Here is a 16,427-nt window from a genome sequence, read left to right as displayed (position 1 = left end):
GTTTTCTTCTGTTCAGGTCTGCAGTTTTGCCTGAGTGCTTGTCTGCTGTCGCTGATGCTGCCTGACAGTGAAAACAAGTGTATGCATCATTATGTATTGTCTCAAAATGACACAAAAATGCCGAGTGGTGTGTGTCAGCTGGCATTTATTCTCCACAGAAGTTGTTTTGTCTTTCACCATCGTATTTGTCTGTGGCCTTTTGACTGTAACATGCAATGCATTGCACCTACAGCACACTGTGCAGTAAGTGGTATAATGTAAAAATGTTGTATGTGTAGAATGACACATTGTATCTGTGATGCATTTTGTGCCTTTGCAGTCTCTTTACATTATGTCGTGTTACGTAATGATACAGCACAATCTAAACGTAATGCTGATGCAGTCATTTTTGTAAACAGTGCTGCAAGGACTGTTTGACAGGCTTTGTCATCCTGATATAGAATAAGTTTGTCATACATACTAGTTGGCTACTTTCATCCCGTGACTTCCACTTAGTCAATGCGTGGTGTCATGAAGAAAAGTTTCCAGATAGTTTTTCATAACTGGTGGCTGGACTGACTCTCTGTATAATCTCTTTATAATTATGAAGGCTTCTCCATCAGAGGCAATCCTAATCCCCCTTGCTAGCAATCCTGCAGCCAGCACAGACCGTCATAGAAAGCCCCGTGATTCATTAGCTGTGTGCAGTCAGATTGCACGGTATTGCAGACGGTCCCTGTATTTACCACACAGGAGGGGCGACTTGGGCTGCATACCAAGCTGTTGTCAGGATGGGACCTTGGTCTCTTAGTTTGATGACTAATCCAGCAGGGCTCAGCTTAATCATCAGCACACATAAACAACAAACACACTCGCTCAGATACACTTGTAGAGACACACCAAGATGGTCTTAAGGCCCCCAGGCCTCTGTGGAAGAAGGGATTGAAGGACGAGATGATAGGGAGCTTTGTTGAGGACAAACTTATTGCCTTTGGGGGAAAAACTACACTGCAAATCTAAGCACTCTTTTTTTTTTCTTTTCTTTTTTTTTTATCTGCATTGACCGCAGCATCTACGTACTCTGGGGTGCTCCTGGAAATGTTCAAACGCTGAGGTCCTTAGAAATGTTGAAAGGAGTGTTTTCTAAGTTGTGTGTTGGAGTATGAAAGATGGCATCAGAGAACCCGTGGGGAATCTTACATCTTAGGGAATAGAACATGCTGTATGTTTACATATCTTCCACCTCTCACTCAGTGACTCATTCCCACCTTGCAGGGGGGGGGAGAGAGCTCTCACCGATTGTTATGTGTGTGTTCAAGTTATTGCTTTGCTTTTTTCTGTGTGTTGTGAGAGAAGCCTAATTTTAACACTTACAGGCGGCATCAAAACAGAAAGTTTTTTCCTAAAGAGACATTTATTAAATAGTAGCAGGATTTTCTGTTATCTACTTTTATTTTTTTTAACTAGGAATATCAATTTAAAAAATGAATGACATATTTCAGTTATTTTCTACTTTTGTGTCTGTACTTATTTATGCCACTTATTTACGACAGGCGAGCTGCTGGATGGCCAAAGAGGACTTGTTCCTTCCAACTTTGTGGAGTTTGTCCAGGACAAGGAAAAACCAGGCATTCAGGCTGGAGACGGAGGGGAAGATCTCGGCCCACTTGAGCACACATCCCTAGCCTTGACGGCTGTGGACGGGGGTGCCTCCCAGGATGGCCTTCTGAGCTCAGCAAACGCCTTGGTTCCCTGTAGCAATGGGACAGGTGGGCCCTTGGATCCTGAGGACCTGGCGGAAGACGTTGTGCCTTACCCCAGAAAGATCACCTTGATCAAGCAGCTGGCACGGAGTGTCATCGTGGCCTGGGAGCCTCCACTAGTGCCTTTGGGCTGGGGGAACATCTCTAGCTACAATGTGTTAGTAGATGGGGAGCTTCGTGCCAATATACCATACGGTGGTCGGACCAAGTGTTTGCTGGAGAAGCTGGACCTGGACGGCTGCGTCCACCGTGTGTCAGTGCAGAGCGTCACAGACCGGGGCTTGTCAGATGAGCTGCGCTGCACCTTGCTGGTGGGAGCCAATGTGGTGGTGGCGCCGTGCGGTTTGCGCGTCGATGACATTCAGCGTGACACTGCCGAGCTCTCTTGGTTGCCTAGCAACAGCAACTATGCTCACACTGTGTTCTTAGACGGGGTAGAGCACGCAGCGGTAAAACCGGGAAGGTATAGACTACGGTTCCACAACCTGAAGCCCCTGACAGTTTACAAAGTGACGGTGGTGGCGCAGCCCCACCAGGTGCCGTGGCAACTGCCGCTGGAGCAGAGAGAGAGGAAGGAAGCCGGCGTGGAGTTCTGTACTCAGGCAGCAGGTCAGAAAGGTTAATTATTATCCACAGAGATACTGTATCAATAATGCGCAGCTTAATAGCTGACGATTACTTTGACATGCTTCTAAGAGTCTTAGTTTAACTCTCATATGCAAGATCATGTACTGTAATATGAATTCCAATGTTTTTGTACTCTGCTCTAGAATAGTATAGCATCACATTTCTTTACCATGTCGTTGTTGTGTATTGTATTTTGTCTAGGTCCAACACCATTTTGCAGAACAGGTCAGAACGAAGCTTCAGTGCTGGGCTGGGTTTCCCATATATTTCAGCACTAAACCTAAGAGATGTCATTAGTGCTCTGACACATTTTGCAGGGAGGGTTGTCATCACGAAACTGAGAATGACTGTGCCATGTTGTTCAGTATATGCAGTTTATTAAGAAATGTGGGCAAAATGGCATCTTATTCTGGTTCTGAGATTGAAAACCTTTTAAAAACAAGTCTGTCATTCACATGTCCGTTCAAAATGCACAATTTGTTGTTCGAAACCAAATTTGTATGCAATTTTGCCTAAGTTTGCTGCACAGTGCACTTCACTAATTAGAGAATACCAGAGCAGCATGAGATATGATCAATAATTACTATGATGAGTCATTTCCTCAGCCTATAGCCTAGCCTGACATAGCCAGTTCTATATAAAGCAGTGCCCCTCCACTGCTCGCTGAAATGACCATTTTCTATCAGTGTGCATTTGCTTCTGCTCGAATGCAGTTGTGCATGTTTTATCCAGATTTCAAAGAGATCAGGAAAAAGAAATGCTGAGCTGTAATCAGGCTCTCTGCATGTGGAGACAGCAGTGTATATCTTGGAGCAACCCTTAAAGCTTTCATCTCTTCCAAAGACTACTGAAAGGTTATAGTAGAATAGCATATATAAGGAATACAGACCTAAAAATATAGTTTTGAAAATATTTAGTAAAACTAAAATTTTCATTTTGATTTATTTGACGATCATCTTAGGTTAGGAAATATTAGTGTTGTGCAAAAATAACTCACCATACACTTAAATGACATTGTCTAAACACAACACGCAGTGTTTTGTGAATGTTTCCCACCAGCAATGTCATTCTATCAAGTCGCCCGCATGAACTGTGTATCTCTACAAAATACAAATAGGCTGTTATGTAATTTCATAAATTTAGATATGCAAGTCAAATTATAACCCCACCCCCCACCCCAACCTCCAACCATACATCCTCATTTCCTCCTTTGTGTCTGGGCATTTCTGTGCATGGTGGTGTGTGTGTGTACGTATTTGTGCATCTGATGAATGCTTCACATCATTCCCCCTCTCGTTTGTATCCTACATGTACTAAATCAGTAAACCGTAAGAGATTATTTTTCTTACACACTGGATTGGTTACCTCCCAGGGCCTCCGCTGCCACCCCAGGATGTTCAGGTGCTCTGTGGGCAGGCTCCAGGGGTCCTGCAGGTCTGCTGGAAGCCCCCCCTCCTCTCTCCCACAGGCACATCCAATGGGGCAAATGTCATTGGTTACGCAGTCTGCACTAAAGGGCAGAGGGTGAGTTAGCATGTCTTGGTCTCGCCTGCCAAGACTAGTTTTCTTTGTATACATCATTCTTTTTAAAAGGATATAATGAGTGATCACACAGAGCTCATCTTGCTTTAAAGGCATTGCTCATGATGTATTGTGCTCTGTTATGAGAAACTACAGTAGTTTGTGGCTAAATCCTAAGCATATGGGATGTATATTCCAAAGGTCTACATGCTGTACAGGGATACAATATTTACAACACTGTGAGATGTTTAATCATGCGTAATCCAGTCAAAACATGAGAATATACACCACAGATGGGACATTAACAGCCTCTGCCTTTCAGCGTGGCATTATGTCATCATTACCATCAGTTCACTCAGCAGTGCCACCTACTTGTAATTAACATGCGGTGCAGGTCTGGGTCTTGGAAAGGGCTCTCACTCCCTCTGGTGACTGCTAAAGTAAATCAGCACAGTAAACCTGAAAGGCTAAATCAGCGTTCAGCCACACTGGGCAGAAACCTGTTTTTGAGCTGCCCCTCCGGGTGGAAATCTTAAGAGTGTTTTTCCCACCATAATAAATCAAATTAAAGAGGTATTTTAGTTAGTTCAGTGAAATCACTTATTTGACACTATAAAGTGCAGGGGGCCAGTCAAATTTCAGTAGCTGGATTCGTCCATTTTTGTTTTGGATGTATTGACTCTGATACCGATAATGTTTAAGTTGTTGTTAAAATGAAACTGCAGCCACTGTTTATGTTAACGTTTATTTATTTATTTATTTATTTTTTCCTGAGTCTAGATAGCTGAGGTGCTGTTCCCTATGGCAGACTATGTTACGGTTGAACTGACAAGGATTCAATGCCTCGAGGCCAGGGAAGTCATCGTTAGGACACTGTCGGTCCAGGGAGAATCCCAGGACTCCCAAGTTGCTGTCATTCCAAACAACCTGCTTGTGCCTCTACCTCCGCTTCCCCTGCCACCACCAGTGCATCCTCACGCGGGCCCCCCTCCACACCCCCATGCTCAACCTCTCCTCCAGTCCCCTCACCTTCCTCACCCCACACCCCAACTTCCCGCTCCACCCCATGGACAACAACTGCCGCCCCATCCTCCACATGCTCAACCCCATCCCAGACTCCCCCATCAAGGTGGACCCCCGCAACCCCAGCTTCATCCTCCCCATCCCCAGCCGCAGCCCTTGCATCTTCAGCCTTGTCCACCCCACCAAGGTCCCAGGCCACAGCACCAACTGCCTCTGCTGCCCCACCCCCAACCCCACCTTATACCTCTGAGACCAGTAAGTGCCAGAGACCTGGATGCCAAAGACCATGCGGCCCATCACGGGGGAGCTATTCTACCTGGCCAACCTGGCTGGGACCCTACACGCTCTCCTTGTGTCCAGCCTCCAGTGCCCATGCAAGGCCACACCCTTGAAGCCCCATCACCCGCCAATCCACGGTCTCCCTCACCCCAGAGGATTCTTCCTCAGCCCAGAGGCACGCTTATCCCGGACACTGTGGCCAAAGCCATTGCTCGAGAAGCAGCTCAGAGGGTGGCAGCAGAAAGCGGAAAGGTCTGGTGAAAATGGAAATGCTGGCTCACACAACACTCTAGATGCTTAATGAAAATGATGTTACATATTTTAGCACAAGTCACTGTCATTAAACTGTTGCTTTAATTTGAATTTAGAGTAGCTGAAGAATGGAAGTGTTACAAGTTGCTAAACATAAAAGAATATTCAGCTTTCTGTGATTTGTTACTATAATAAAACCTAAAGACACCGTTAATGCTGTTCCATTCCTATTTACACACGCATGTTTTCAGGGTGACAGAAGGCAGGGCAGATATGGAGAACAGGGTCATTCATTTCACCAGCATCACTCTGATGAGGAAGAGGAAGACGAGGAAGGGTTTGCTCGCGGTCGACGGAGAGGACCCTCGGTTGACGAGTTCCTCAGAGGCTCTGAGCTGGGGAGGCCGGTAAGACTTGTGATAAGCGACACCACACTTTGCTTATCACACTTCTGAGCTCAAGCACCTAACGTGTGTTTCAGTGCAAAAACCTCCTCACATGTGTGCATCTGGACGTGTGTGTGTGCATGTACGTCTGAGGTGGTTGCATGTGTACACACTCCTTAACCCGTGTCTTTACGTGTGTTCACGTGGGCGTGCTGGCCTTATCCATGTGTGTTTGGTGTGTGCATGTATGTATGTTTGTATGCGGACTTAATCGCGTCTGTTCGTTTGTGTGTGTAACTACCAAAAGCCTCACTATAGTCACAATGAAGATTATCACAGCGAAAGCAGCCGGGGCTCTGACCTGTCTGACATCATGGAAGAGGATGAGGAGGAACTGTACTCTGAGATGAAGCTGGAAGAGGGACGTCGACGCAACTCGCACAACACACCCAAGGTGCAGTTCTTTGCACTTATCCAAGCAAATTAATTATTATTCAGTGAACTGCACAGGCACAGATACTTCAGTTGAGACTGCTGCCTTGCTTTTGATATGTGTCATTAGTGTGTGTGCTGAGTTTAATTCAAATTTATACAGAAAGAAAAAGCCCATGGATAGAAGGGCAGATGCAGTGGGTTTGACTATTTCAGTACCATAGACAGAGATAATGAAAGCTGCTGGGTTTGAATCTTTCAGCACTATGGAGACATATTTATATAGAGAGAGATGTAGACTGGGTTTTTAGATGCTTTCAGGCGCCGCTGTTGCTGCTTTCATAAACACGTGACTTTTTGCCGCCACAGCTGCTAATGATTCCACTTTTTAAAAGCATGTCATCGCAGAAACTACAGAAGCTTATTTTACTTCAGTGAACAAACATGTCAGTGTAGAAAAATGCCATCTTCAAAGTCTGGACCAAAGACTCCATTTGCTGCTGCCAAAAAGCTCCTCTAATTTATCAGAAACACAGAGAGAAAGGGATTGTTTCTTTCTGTATTTGGGTGCTATGCAGTGAAACTGGGATAGACTGGATTTGATTAAAATGCAGACAGGGGACAGAACCTGGAGAGAGCTAAAGGGTGAGACTGGGTTGAAAAGATTATCATGACAAAGGGAGACATAAAGCTGAGGGGTGTAGCCTAGGCTGCACTCACAAATATCTTTGCCTTTCTTTTTTATCAGATGGGTAGAGCGATACTAGTTATTTCTTAATTTTGGAATGGAAATATTTCCCATGGGCTTGTGTGTATGTCTGAATGTGAGTCTACGTGTGTGCGTCTATGTTTCAGTGCCTGCCTGTGAGTACTGCATGGTTTTGTTTACATACAATTTGTACAAGTATGTTCGACATGCACTTTTTCACACGCTGTTTACGGGTATGTTCACGATTCTGTGAGCAACTCATGAATGCTTTGTCTGCGAATGCTTTCTATGCTTGTGTATTTCAGACAACCCCTGTTGGAGGCCGCCATGATCGGGATAGTGGGAGACGAGCGCATCACGGCGGTCCCCAGCCTCAGAGACGACCCCTAATGGTCCCCTCCATTGGTCAGTATGAGCAGAAGGCTATATTTTAGGTTTTCTGTCCCTTAGTGCAGTCGCGTTTGCTCTTTTTTTTTTTTTTTTTTTTTTTTTTTTAAAATAAAGACTTCATGAGCTTCTTTGTGTCTCTAGATCACCTTTGTGTCTGCGAACCATGCTCATCCCCTTCAGTACCTTAACTCTGATCTTCCAGAGATGATGATGATGATGATGATTATTATTATTATTGTTATTACTGCTTTGCACTGTTGCAGCGCAGAGTGATAAGTTAATCTACTCTAACAGTGACGACGGCTAGAAATATAACTGAAAATTTGTTATCACCTGTTTTAGGAGGCAACGCAAATCTTCACTTAACATATTGGGAGGAGAAAGTAGAGCTTTGATTTGTAACCTCATCACCTTCTAACTGGTATTTTCTGTAGAGGTAACCTCTGAGAATAACAATGAGGGAAACCTCTCTCCCATCACCGAGGATGTTTACTATGGCAGAGTAGCTCGACACAGGACCTGGTCATCCCGCAGGCACATGGGCGGCACCAGGTCTCCCCATGGTATGTGCCTGCAGTCCTGTTTTTACCACCACAGCATGGCAACAAAAGTGCCACAAGCACCTGGCAAACTGCAATAAATAGCTGTGGACACTTGCAAATGTTTTGTCTTCAAAAATAATAGTTATTGTTATTATGCTTACAGTTGAACAGCATGACCGCACTGCACTGAAATGGTGGACCCATTGGCAAGCCATGCTTTGGGTCCAGGATCAACATTTCCACAGTTGCAGATGATAAATGATTGACTGACTGTTTAGGGAATGCCTCACAACACTGCACTGAGCTCCAGACGCCTGCTAAAACCCTTCCCTTTGTGATACAATCACACCCACTACACCAGTCATGCATGAAACTTGGAAGATATGACAGTGGTAGGCACTAAAGAATGACCACATTGGCATTGCTTCTTGTTTCTTTAGATGTCTGAGTTTGAGATGTTAGCTTTCTTTTATATTGTAAGCTTGTATTTTCAAGCACTGGCCATATAGTGTTTGCTAGGTGGTGCATTTTCCCAGTGTTATTGTAGCGAATCAAACATACACAGGTCTTCACAACAACACTGCCGCCTCAGCTTGAGACCTCTTCTTGCCTTGAGGGTTGGCACAGTGTGGTTGTTTTAGATTGTTTGTCTCTCAGATGTTTTTGGTTTTGTTTGTTTTTTGTTTTGTTTTTTTCTTCTCTAAGGCTTTAGCATGCATGTCAGGGTCTTGTCTGTCGCGGATGTTGTCATGCACATAAATCACGATTTGTCTGTGTATTGCACCATGGTTCGCCTTTGATGACCATTAATGGTAAGGGCACACAAATTATTATGAATGCATACATGATTTTATGTATGAAGAAGCACTAATTGACTGATGTAAAGCATTATGAACTATCAGTGTATCAGTAACATCATGAAGAAGTTATGCTTAATTAAGCACTATTACAACATTTGGACAGATTCACTGCTGTTATGCTTAGTTTCTTTTGTCCCTTCTATGAGCTGCACACTTAACTGTGAAGTACGCATGAACATGATTAACGATTCATAATGACTGCAATAACTGAGTTGTTGCATTATTAATGCATTGCACTTATAGTTTGTGCATTTTCCTGACAGTTCATGAGGTTTTACATCAAAAAGTGATTCTTTTTCATGCATGACACCATGTAAAAATTCAAACGTTAAAAAAAACATGCTATAAAAAAAATTATAAAGTAATTAAAACACACGTAGCATGTGTGTATTTGTGGATGCATGTGTGGGCGCTGCAGAAAATAGTTCACTGGGTCACAGATTTCTTCCTGCATGGTTAGAGGCACAATCATGGCCTGATGAGGAAAGTGAAATCTGTCATGCAAATACTGAATGGTCAAATCAATAAGACTTATCAGGATCCTCTCATTGATTTCCTGTGACCGGAAGCACGGCATCACAGACTTGCTTATCACAGAAGTGGCGTTCACTGTATGCAGCAATAAGTTTTGTGAATAATTTTTAATGTGGAAGTGATTTAAAATCACTGGCTGTTAAAGCTTTACTTCACGTTTACATCACAGTAATAGAAAAGCCACACTTAACTTCAAGGCATCTTATAACACAAAGTAAATGTACAGTCATCTACCATATTTTCCGCACTATAAGGCGCACTTAAAATCCTTTAATTTTCTCAAAAATCGACAGTGCGCCTTATGTATGAATTCTGGTTGTGCTTACTGACCTCGAACCGATTTTATGTGGTAAACAGCGCTCAAAAATCTGTCAATGTTTTAGTATGACTTTGGAAAGCTATGAAGCCGCACGGCTTGATGGATTGTCAGAGCATTACGGCTACCGTAGGCAGGAGCCTCGCAGAGTAATCTGGGTCCAAAACTCCGCTTCAGATCCTAAAGTCAAACGAGCACTGCGGCATCACTGAGAGTTAAACTGTCTAAATTCTTTCATCTTTAATAAAATGATCAGCGTTGCTGCTTTACCGGGTGTAACAATTAAGTTTAACATCCAGGCATCCATGAAAACAGAATTTATTAAATTTAACGGAGTTAGAAGTTAGCAGGAAGTTAGCTCACTGGTTTCCACCTAAAAATGTTATACCATGTTCTGACTGAGAGATTTCTGAAAGAATTCAAACGTATAGCTCTGCTATCACTTCCAACATAAAAGAAGACAGAAAACTAAATAGCAGAGACTTTTGTACAGTTACTGAAGTTGGACTAGCTGGTGTATAATGATGTGCTACGTGATCGCTAGCGACACAGCTATGTTAGCGTAACATAAACACAGTGAAACTGGAGGATGAATGCTAGTTTTTTTCCACTCAATTAAAAGTTAATGCAAGATTCCTGATGGTTAGAGACAAATGCAATCACATGGCAGGATGCTGTAAACGGACCAAACTTCAGTCAGGAGAACAACGGAGATAATCCATCCACAATAAGAGGTTAGTCATTAATATACTGCAACAACATGAGAATAGAGCAGCTGCGAGAGAATTCAACATTAATGAATCAATGGTACAGAAGTGGAGGAAGCAAGAAGAATGAGTTGAGTAAAGTTTGACTTATCTGATTGCTTTGTTTCGCTTGGTGCGCCTTATGTATGAAAACAGACCCGTTCATCCACAGTGCGCCTTAAAATCCGGTGTGCCTTATGGTCCGAAAAATACGGTACTTGGTCCACATTTCTGTAAGTCTATTGGTTGGTGAGGTTGGATAATGGAATTTTACTTTTTGTTTTATGTGCTGAAGATGGCTACAGGGATCGGGATCGCCGCGCTCCCACGTACTATGATGAGTCAGAGCCAGAGGAGCCCTTTAGGATCTTTGTGGCTCTCTTTGACTACGATCCTCTGTCCATGTCCCCAAACCCGGATGCTGCTGATGAAGAGCTGCCCTTCAAAGAGGGGCAGATCATTAGGGTGGGAGTTTCAAGTGCTTTCATGTACTGCATTCTCTTTTTTGTGTGTTTAAGGTGAATTCATACTGTTAGGTAAACTATTAAAGCATAAATGTCAAATGGATAAAGAAAGTAGTAATAGCATGAGCTTTAAACATTGCTCTTATCTACCAGGTGTATGGGGATAAAGATACCGATGGGTTTTACAGAGGTGAAGTGAAAGGCAGGATGGGCCTGATCCCCTGTAACATGGTGTCAGAGATACGAGCAGACGATGAGGACACCATGGACCAGCTCATCAAACAGGGCTTTCTGCCGCTCAGCACACCTGTGGATAGAATAGGTACCATAAAAGCATGCACACCCTCACAAATAACTGTCAACCACGTACATCTCTAAAAATGGTTAAATATTGTGAAAGAAAGCATGTAACAGGATGCTCCCTGTTAAAATGCCATTTACAATTCCCTTCAGAGCAGAACAGAAGAGGCCTGCGTCGAGATCAGGCCTCCAGGAGGATGGTGGCTCTGTACGACTACGACCCCAGGGAGAGCTCTCCTAATGTTGATGTTGAGGTATTGTTTGCTGTAAAGGACAAACTGCTCAACGCTTAAGTGTTTATAGTGTAACGCACAAATATCTAACCAGCTACTACAACACACCTAAACACTTTTATATGTGCTTTTAAAATTTGGTTCACAAATACATAGAAATGTGATTGTTACACAAAACCACAAAGATTATCCAAAAATAGCACTTTTGTACACCTTAATTCAGTCTGTTTAAATACACTGGAACAAAAGCTGGATTTTACTTTGTATTATTTGTGTATCCCTTTCTCTCTCTGTCTTAATAGGCTGAACTCACATTTTGCGCTGGTGACATCATTGCTGTGTTTGGTGACATTGACGAAGATGGTTTCTATTATGTGAGTGCTGCTTGTCCATGTTTTTGGGGTTTCTCAGTAATCCTCGATAACTCCTCAAAATTCGTATTCGGCACCATTTTTGATTAAACTACTCGAAGTGCTTCAACATGTCTCATTCACACAGTCATAGATCTAAGCGCCTTCTATCTAACATTTACTCTCCAATGAACACATCGGGGAGCCACGAGGTTCAGCATCGTATGTACGGATATTTTGGCTTGGTGACTGGAGAAGAAGGGATTGAACCAATAACCCTGCAGTTAATAGATGACTCTTAATAGATGCCTCTTCTGCTTGAGCAAACAGCTTAGTGGTTCTGGGGCTGTCACCTGGTGTGGTCTTCTGCTGCTGTAGCCTGTCTGCTAATTTTAACATGTTGCGCTCTACTGCAGGAACATCAGACTCATTTAAAATCAAGGGAGGAAGCAGTAAGAAAAGCTGTAAAACATATGAAAATACATTTAAATTTGCTGACCACTGGATTGGCATCTTTGCTGGGCCAATTTTTGCCTCCGGGCCTTATGTTTGACACCTCTGCTCTACTGTGTACCTTGGTTGAATGGCTATGTGAGTTACTATTGTATGTCTGTCTATCTGCTTGAAGCAGTCTGGCCATTTTTCCTCTGATCTCTGGTATCAAAAAGGCTTTTTTTCCCCTTTTTTCCACAGAGAACTGGCTCTCGCTGGACATTTTCTCTCTGTTGGAACATTCTCTGTAAACACTAGAGATGGTTGTCGTAAATCAGCAGTTTATGAAATACTCAGACCAGCCCATCTGGCTTCAACAACCATCCCACATTCAAAGTCACTAAAATCTCCTTTCTGATGCTCTGTTTGAACTTTAGCAGATCACCTTGCTCACGTCTACATTCCTAAATGCACTCAGTTGCTGCCAATTAGATATTTGCATTGACAAGCAGTTAAACATGAGTAGCTAACAAAGTGGCCGGTGAGTGTACTTGAAACAGATGGGTAGGAAGATGTGAGAGACGTGATTCAGATAAATTGGAGGCCTGACATATGTAATGTAAATATATTAGATGTGTTTGGTCCGCAGAATGAATTACGTTATGTTCAGTTAGCTGTGGCAGCTGTGCAGACATAACATAATCTTATGAGTTGGTATTCTGCCAGTGAAGTTTATGCCTTCTCACCTCTCTTCATTTCTTTCCACAGGGTGAGATCAATGGCCACCGTGGTTTGGTTCCCTCTAACTTCCTGGAAGAAGTGCCTGATGACGTGGAGGTTTATCTGACTGATACTCCATCCCACTACCCCCAGGAAGAGCCCGCCAACCGGCCTCCTGCCAACTCCATCCCCGCCGTCTCAGAGAGCAAACGGGTACATCATCATCGCCGCTCTCAGCGCTAGGCCCTGTGTCCATACATCCTCCGTCCTCTCTTGATTTTCGTCTCTCGCTTCCTCCACTTGCCGTCTTTGTGCTGTTCATTGTGTGTGTTTGTCCATGTGGTGACAGTGGTGACTCTATACAGACTAACAACTCCCTCTCCACCCCTTCACCCTTTGGGGGGGGAAAGGGGACAAAATCCAGTGTTAACACCTTTCTGAGTCTCAGAGAAAGGAAGAAGCAAAGCCTGACATGGACAGAGACGATAGACACTGGGAGCTCTGCAGGTGGTATATGCATGTAGCACTGGTTAAGGGAGGACTTGAAAAAGGCTCATTCTTTACACAAGATAATTTGGGACCTCTTTGCACTGAAACACAAAATCAAATTGTGGTTATGTATTGTATTATTAAAGATAAATATATTAAGTGCTTTATTAACACATAACAATTGCTACCCAATGACAATGAAAGAAATTCTATTGAGACGAAAAAGACAAAAGCATGCCTTTTTCAAACTTGATACATTTTCTAGCAACTTTCTTTGTTCGACTGCTGTATTTCCTTGAAGAGGCTTTGTTTCTTTATGTATACTGCACACACATCAGATCTATTTTTCAGCCCTGGTGACAGTGGATATGCCATGTTTGCTCTGAGCTCAAGAGACAAAAAAACTAACCGCAGCACTGAGACGTCCATACTGTACTGTTACAATGGAACAATAAAAAGAAAGCAATTGGATATTAAAAACATTCGTGCTCTGTGTTCATGTGTGTTGTTGGTGGTGTTGTTGTTGTTTTCAGTTCAGTCATAGTGGTGTGGGTTTTACCGACAGTGACAGTGCTGCCACATCTGATTTCTTTTTTTTGTTTTTCCTCACCCGCTTGGCAAAACAAAACAAACAAGCAGAGGAAGATTGTTCATTTCACACCATAAATGGCTCTGTCTGCCTTGTACAGTGAGTTGGCAACTTGAGATACCAGACTCGCTGCGCTAATGCACACAGCTTGTTGTTGCAGCAGAAGCTGTTTAAATGCCACGCGATATTACGGAGGCGCTTTTCAAGTCATTGACTCGTTTCATGATTCGAATCGGGCAGATTTGTCTCTTCTCTTTGTTTGGTTTTTAGCACTCTGTTAAGGGACGCTGGTTAAAATATTTGACTCACATTAGTGGGTAGCTTCCCTTCTGTCATCCGTAGGTGTTATAGTTACAATTTGGAATAGATTTCAGATTTCATTATAGGAAAATATCTTTATCTGAAAGAGCAGCTGCTGCATTAGATGGGAAGCCTGGTATCTACAGTTGTGTCCCTGGGTGTTGTACCGTATCTGACTGTACTGTATATTCCCTCATGGCCTACTGATGATGGACTTCTTCAGCTCTGTGGTGTGCTGATGTTGTGCTCAACATTTTATGGCTTCTTCCTCAGTTTGATTTCTATGTGTGCTCTGTGTGAGTGAGAGTGTGGATGAGGCATTACAATGTTTCGCAGACCCTAAACTGTTTGTGGACTCAGTTAATGAGGACATACCTTTTGTATAGGGACACAGAGCAAGCCCAAATAACACAAATCATTACGGTTTTGAGGTTGGGATTATGTTAACTGGCAGTTAGGATTAAGGTGAAAGTAATTCTGAAGGAAAAGAATAATTTTCTCTGAAGTCCTATATACATGTGTAAAAACATCTTTACTATCAGTTTAATCCAGATTAACAGGCAGAGTACCTAGGTGTGGACAGCTGAAATATCTGTTATTTCTCTTGAGTAAAATAATGTAGAAAATATTAAACTTTTATATTACGAGTTAATATTATCAGTTGCTGAAAATAAACACTGAATATTATTTCATATAGAACTAGAAACCTTTTTTATTTTTTTAGTTACCTTTTGATCTGTGAAAGACAATCCTTGAATCTGAAGCATGCCGCATCAAGTGAGTTATTTACATGCTGTCAATCAAACATAATCGAACCCAAAACACTTAGTAAATTAAGATTTTTTTCATATCTTTTTCAATTTGTTTTCAGGGGCTTTAAGATATAACCTTACCAAAAATGTAAACTACAGTACTGTACAAAAGTCTTTATATTTTGCTAGAAAAATGGGATATAGTCAGAGATTTACTGAAATATCTGTAAACAAAGGAAATAAACTATGTAAATGAGAAACCAATTTGCATAATTCTAATGAGGTTTAAAGTTAAACATTTGGTCTGACTACCGTTATTCTTCAACACAGCCTGAAATCTCTTACCCAAGCTTTCTTGTCATTTTCAAAGTAGTCTTCAGGAATAGTTCTCGAAGGCTTCTTGAAGCACATTCAAAGCTCTTCTTTGGATTTTTGCTTCCTTTTGTTCCATTCTCTGTTAATGTGAACCCACAGAGCTTCAGTAGTGTTGAGGTGCAGCATCTCTGCTTTACAGATGGGCATAGACACCCAACTCTTCCCTGATCTCCCCTGTACACATTGATGACAACATCTTGAAACATAAATTTCAAATTTGGATCAAACCATAACGCCCTTTTCCACTGATTTCAGTACAGTTCTTCTTGTGTAATATGGCATACCTCAATTTTTTTTTGCCCCGTTTCCCTTTCTTAAGAATGGCTTTTTGACAGCTGCCCTTCCATTGAGGCGATTTCTGATGAGGCTTCAGTGAACAGTAGATGCTGAAGGACCAGATGCATCTCTCAGGTCTTGTGCCAGGTCTTTGGTGGATTTTTCTCTTAAAGACATGCATTTAAGAAACTGTTCCTCTGCCGTAGAAAGTTTTATGCCTGACACGTCTTTTGTCCCCCAGTTGTCCACTTTCTTCAGATTGCTTTAAGGACACTGCATGAGAGATGCCATTTTTGGGGGGTTAGTAGCTCTTTAGAAAACCTTCCGTCCCTTTTCTTCCGGTCACCCAATTCAGGGCTGCGGAGAGTGGAAGTCTATTCCAGCGGTTATAAAGCAAAAGGGAATCACCTTCTCGGTGAAAAAAAAAAATGTTTTATGCCCGTCAAACAGTGTTATTTTTGCTTTTTTTGACATAGATTCAACAAATGAAATAACAAATTATGTATTTTTTGTGACAAGCTACCAGTAAAAAAAGTGTCGAAGTGCTAAGTTCACGACTGGTTCATCCCTTGAGTTCGGTGTCTTATTTATGCTTGAAAGATTAATGAGTCAGTGTTAAGTGGCTTAAGAAAATAACACCTAATATGGTCAGGTACAAGGACTGGACTGTAAATGAGTGAAAAAGCAACCAATGCCTAAACAACTTTAAAAGGGCTTTAGAAAGCCTGAAGAACTAATAATTGAGACCATTTTAAAAATGTATAAGAAAATCTGGCTCTGAACATATA

At 42.4% G+C, this 16,427-nt stretch overlaps 1 protein-coding gene across 3 annotated transcripts in view; it reads left to right on the top strand.

Moving 5' to 3' along the window:
• The window catches only part of rimbp2a (RIMS binding protein 2a), a 67,428-nt gene that overhangs the window by 45,786 nt on the left and 5,215 nt on the right, over nt 1–16,427 (top strand). For 2 of the 3 annotated variants that reach the window (XM_025909100.1, XM_025909098.1), the window contains 13 exons: nt 1,533–2,351; nt 2,571–2,594; nt 3,742–3,893; nt 4,671–5,444; nt 5,696–5,851; nt 6,138–6,284; nt 7,277–7,376; nt 7,796–7,924; nt 10,655–10,824; nt 10,977–11,145; nt 11,277–11,377; nt 11,659–11,730; nt 12,907–13,071. In XM_025909100.1, coding sequence (XP_025764885.1) covers nt 1,533–2,351; nt 2,571–2,594; nt 3,742–3,893; nt 4,671–5,444; nt 5,696–5,851; nt 6,138–6,284; nt 7,277–7,376; nt 7,796–7,924; nt 10,655–10,824; nt 10,977–11,145; nt 11,277–11,377; nt 11,659–11,730; nt 12,907–13,071 — 2,978 coding nt within the window. The remainder of the gene's footprint in view (nt 1–1,532; nt 2,352–2,570; nt 2,595–3,741; nt 3,894–4,670; nt 5,445–5,695; nt 5,852–6,137; nt 6,285–7,276; nt 7,377–7,795; nt 7,925–10,654; nt 10,825–10,976; nt 11,146–11,276; nt 11,378–11,658; nt 11,731–12,906; nt 13,072–16,427) is intronic. The other variant, XM_025909099.1, reaches the window with a different exon arrangement.

Source organism: Oreochromis niloticus, linkage group LG7, assembly GCF_001858045.2.
Source record: "Oreochromis niloticus isolate F11D_XX linkage group LG7, O_niloticus_UMD_NMBU, whole genome shotgun sequence".
Taxonomy (NCBI): domain Eukaryota; kingdom Metazoa; phylum Chordata; class Actinopteri; order Cichliformes; family Cichlidae; genus Oreochromis; species Oreochromis niloticus.
The sequence above is the reverse complement of the archived record's forward strand: the minus strand, read 5'-3'. Positions and strand labels throughout refer to the sequence as shown.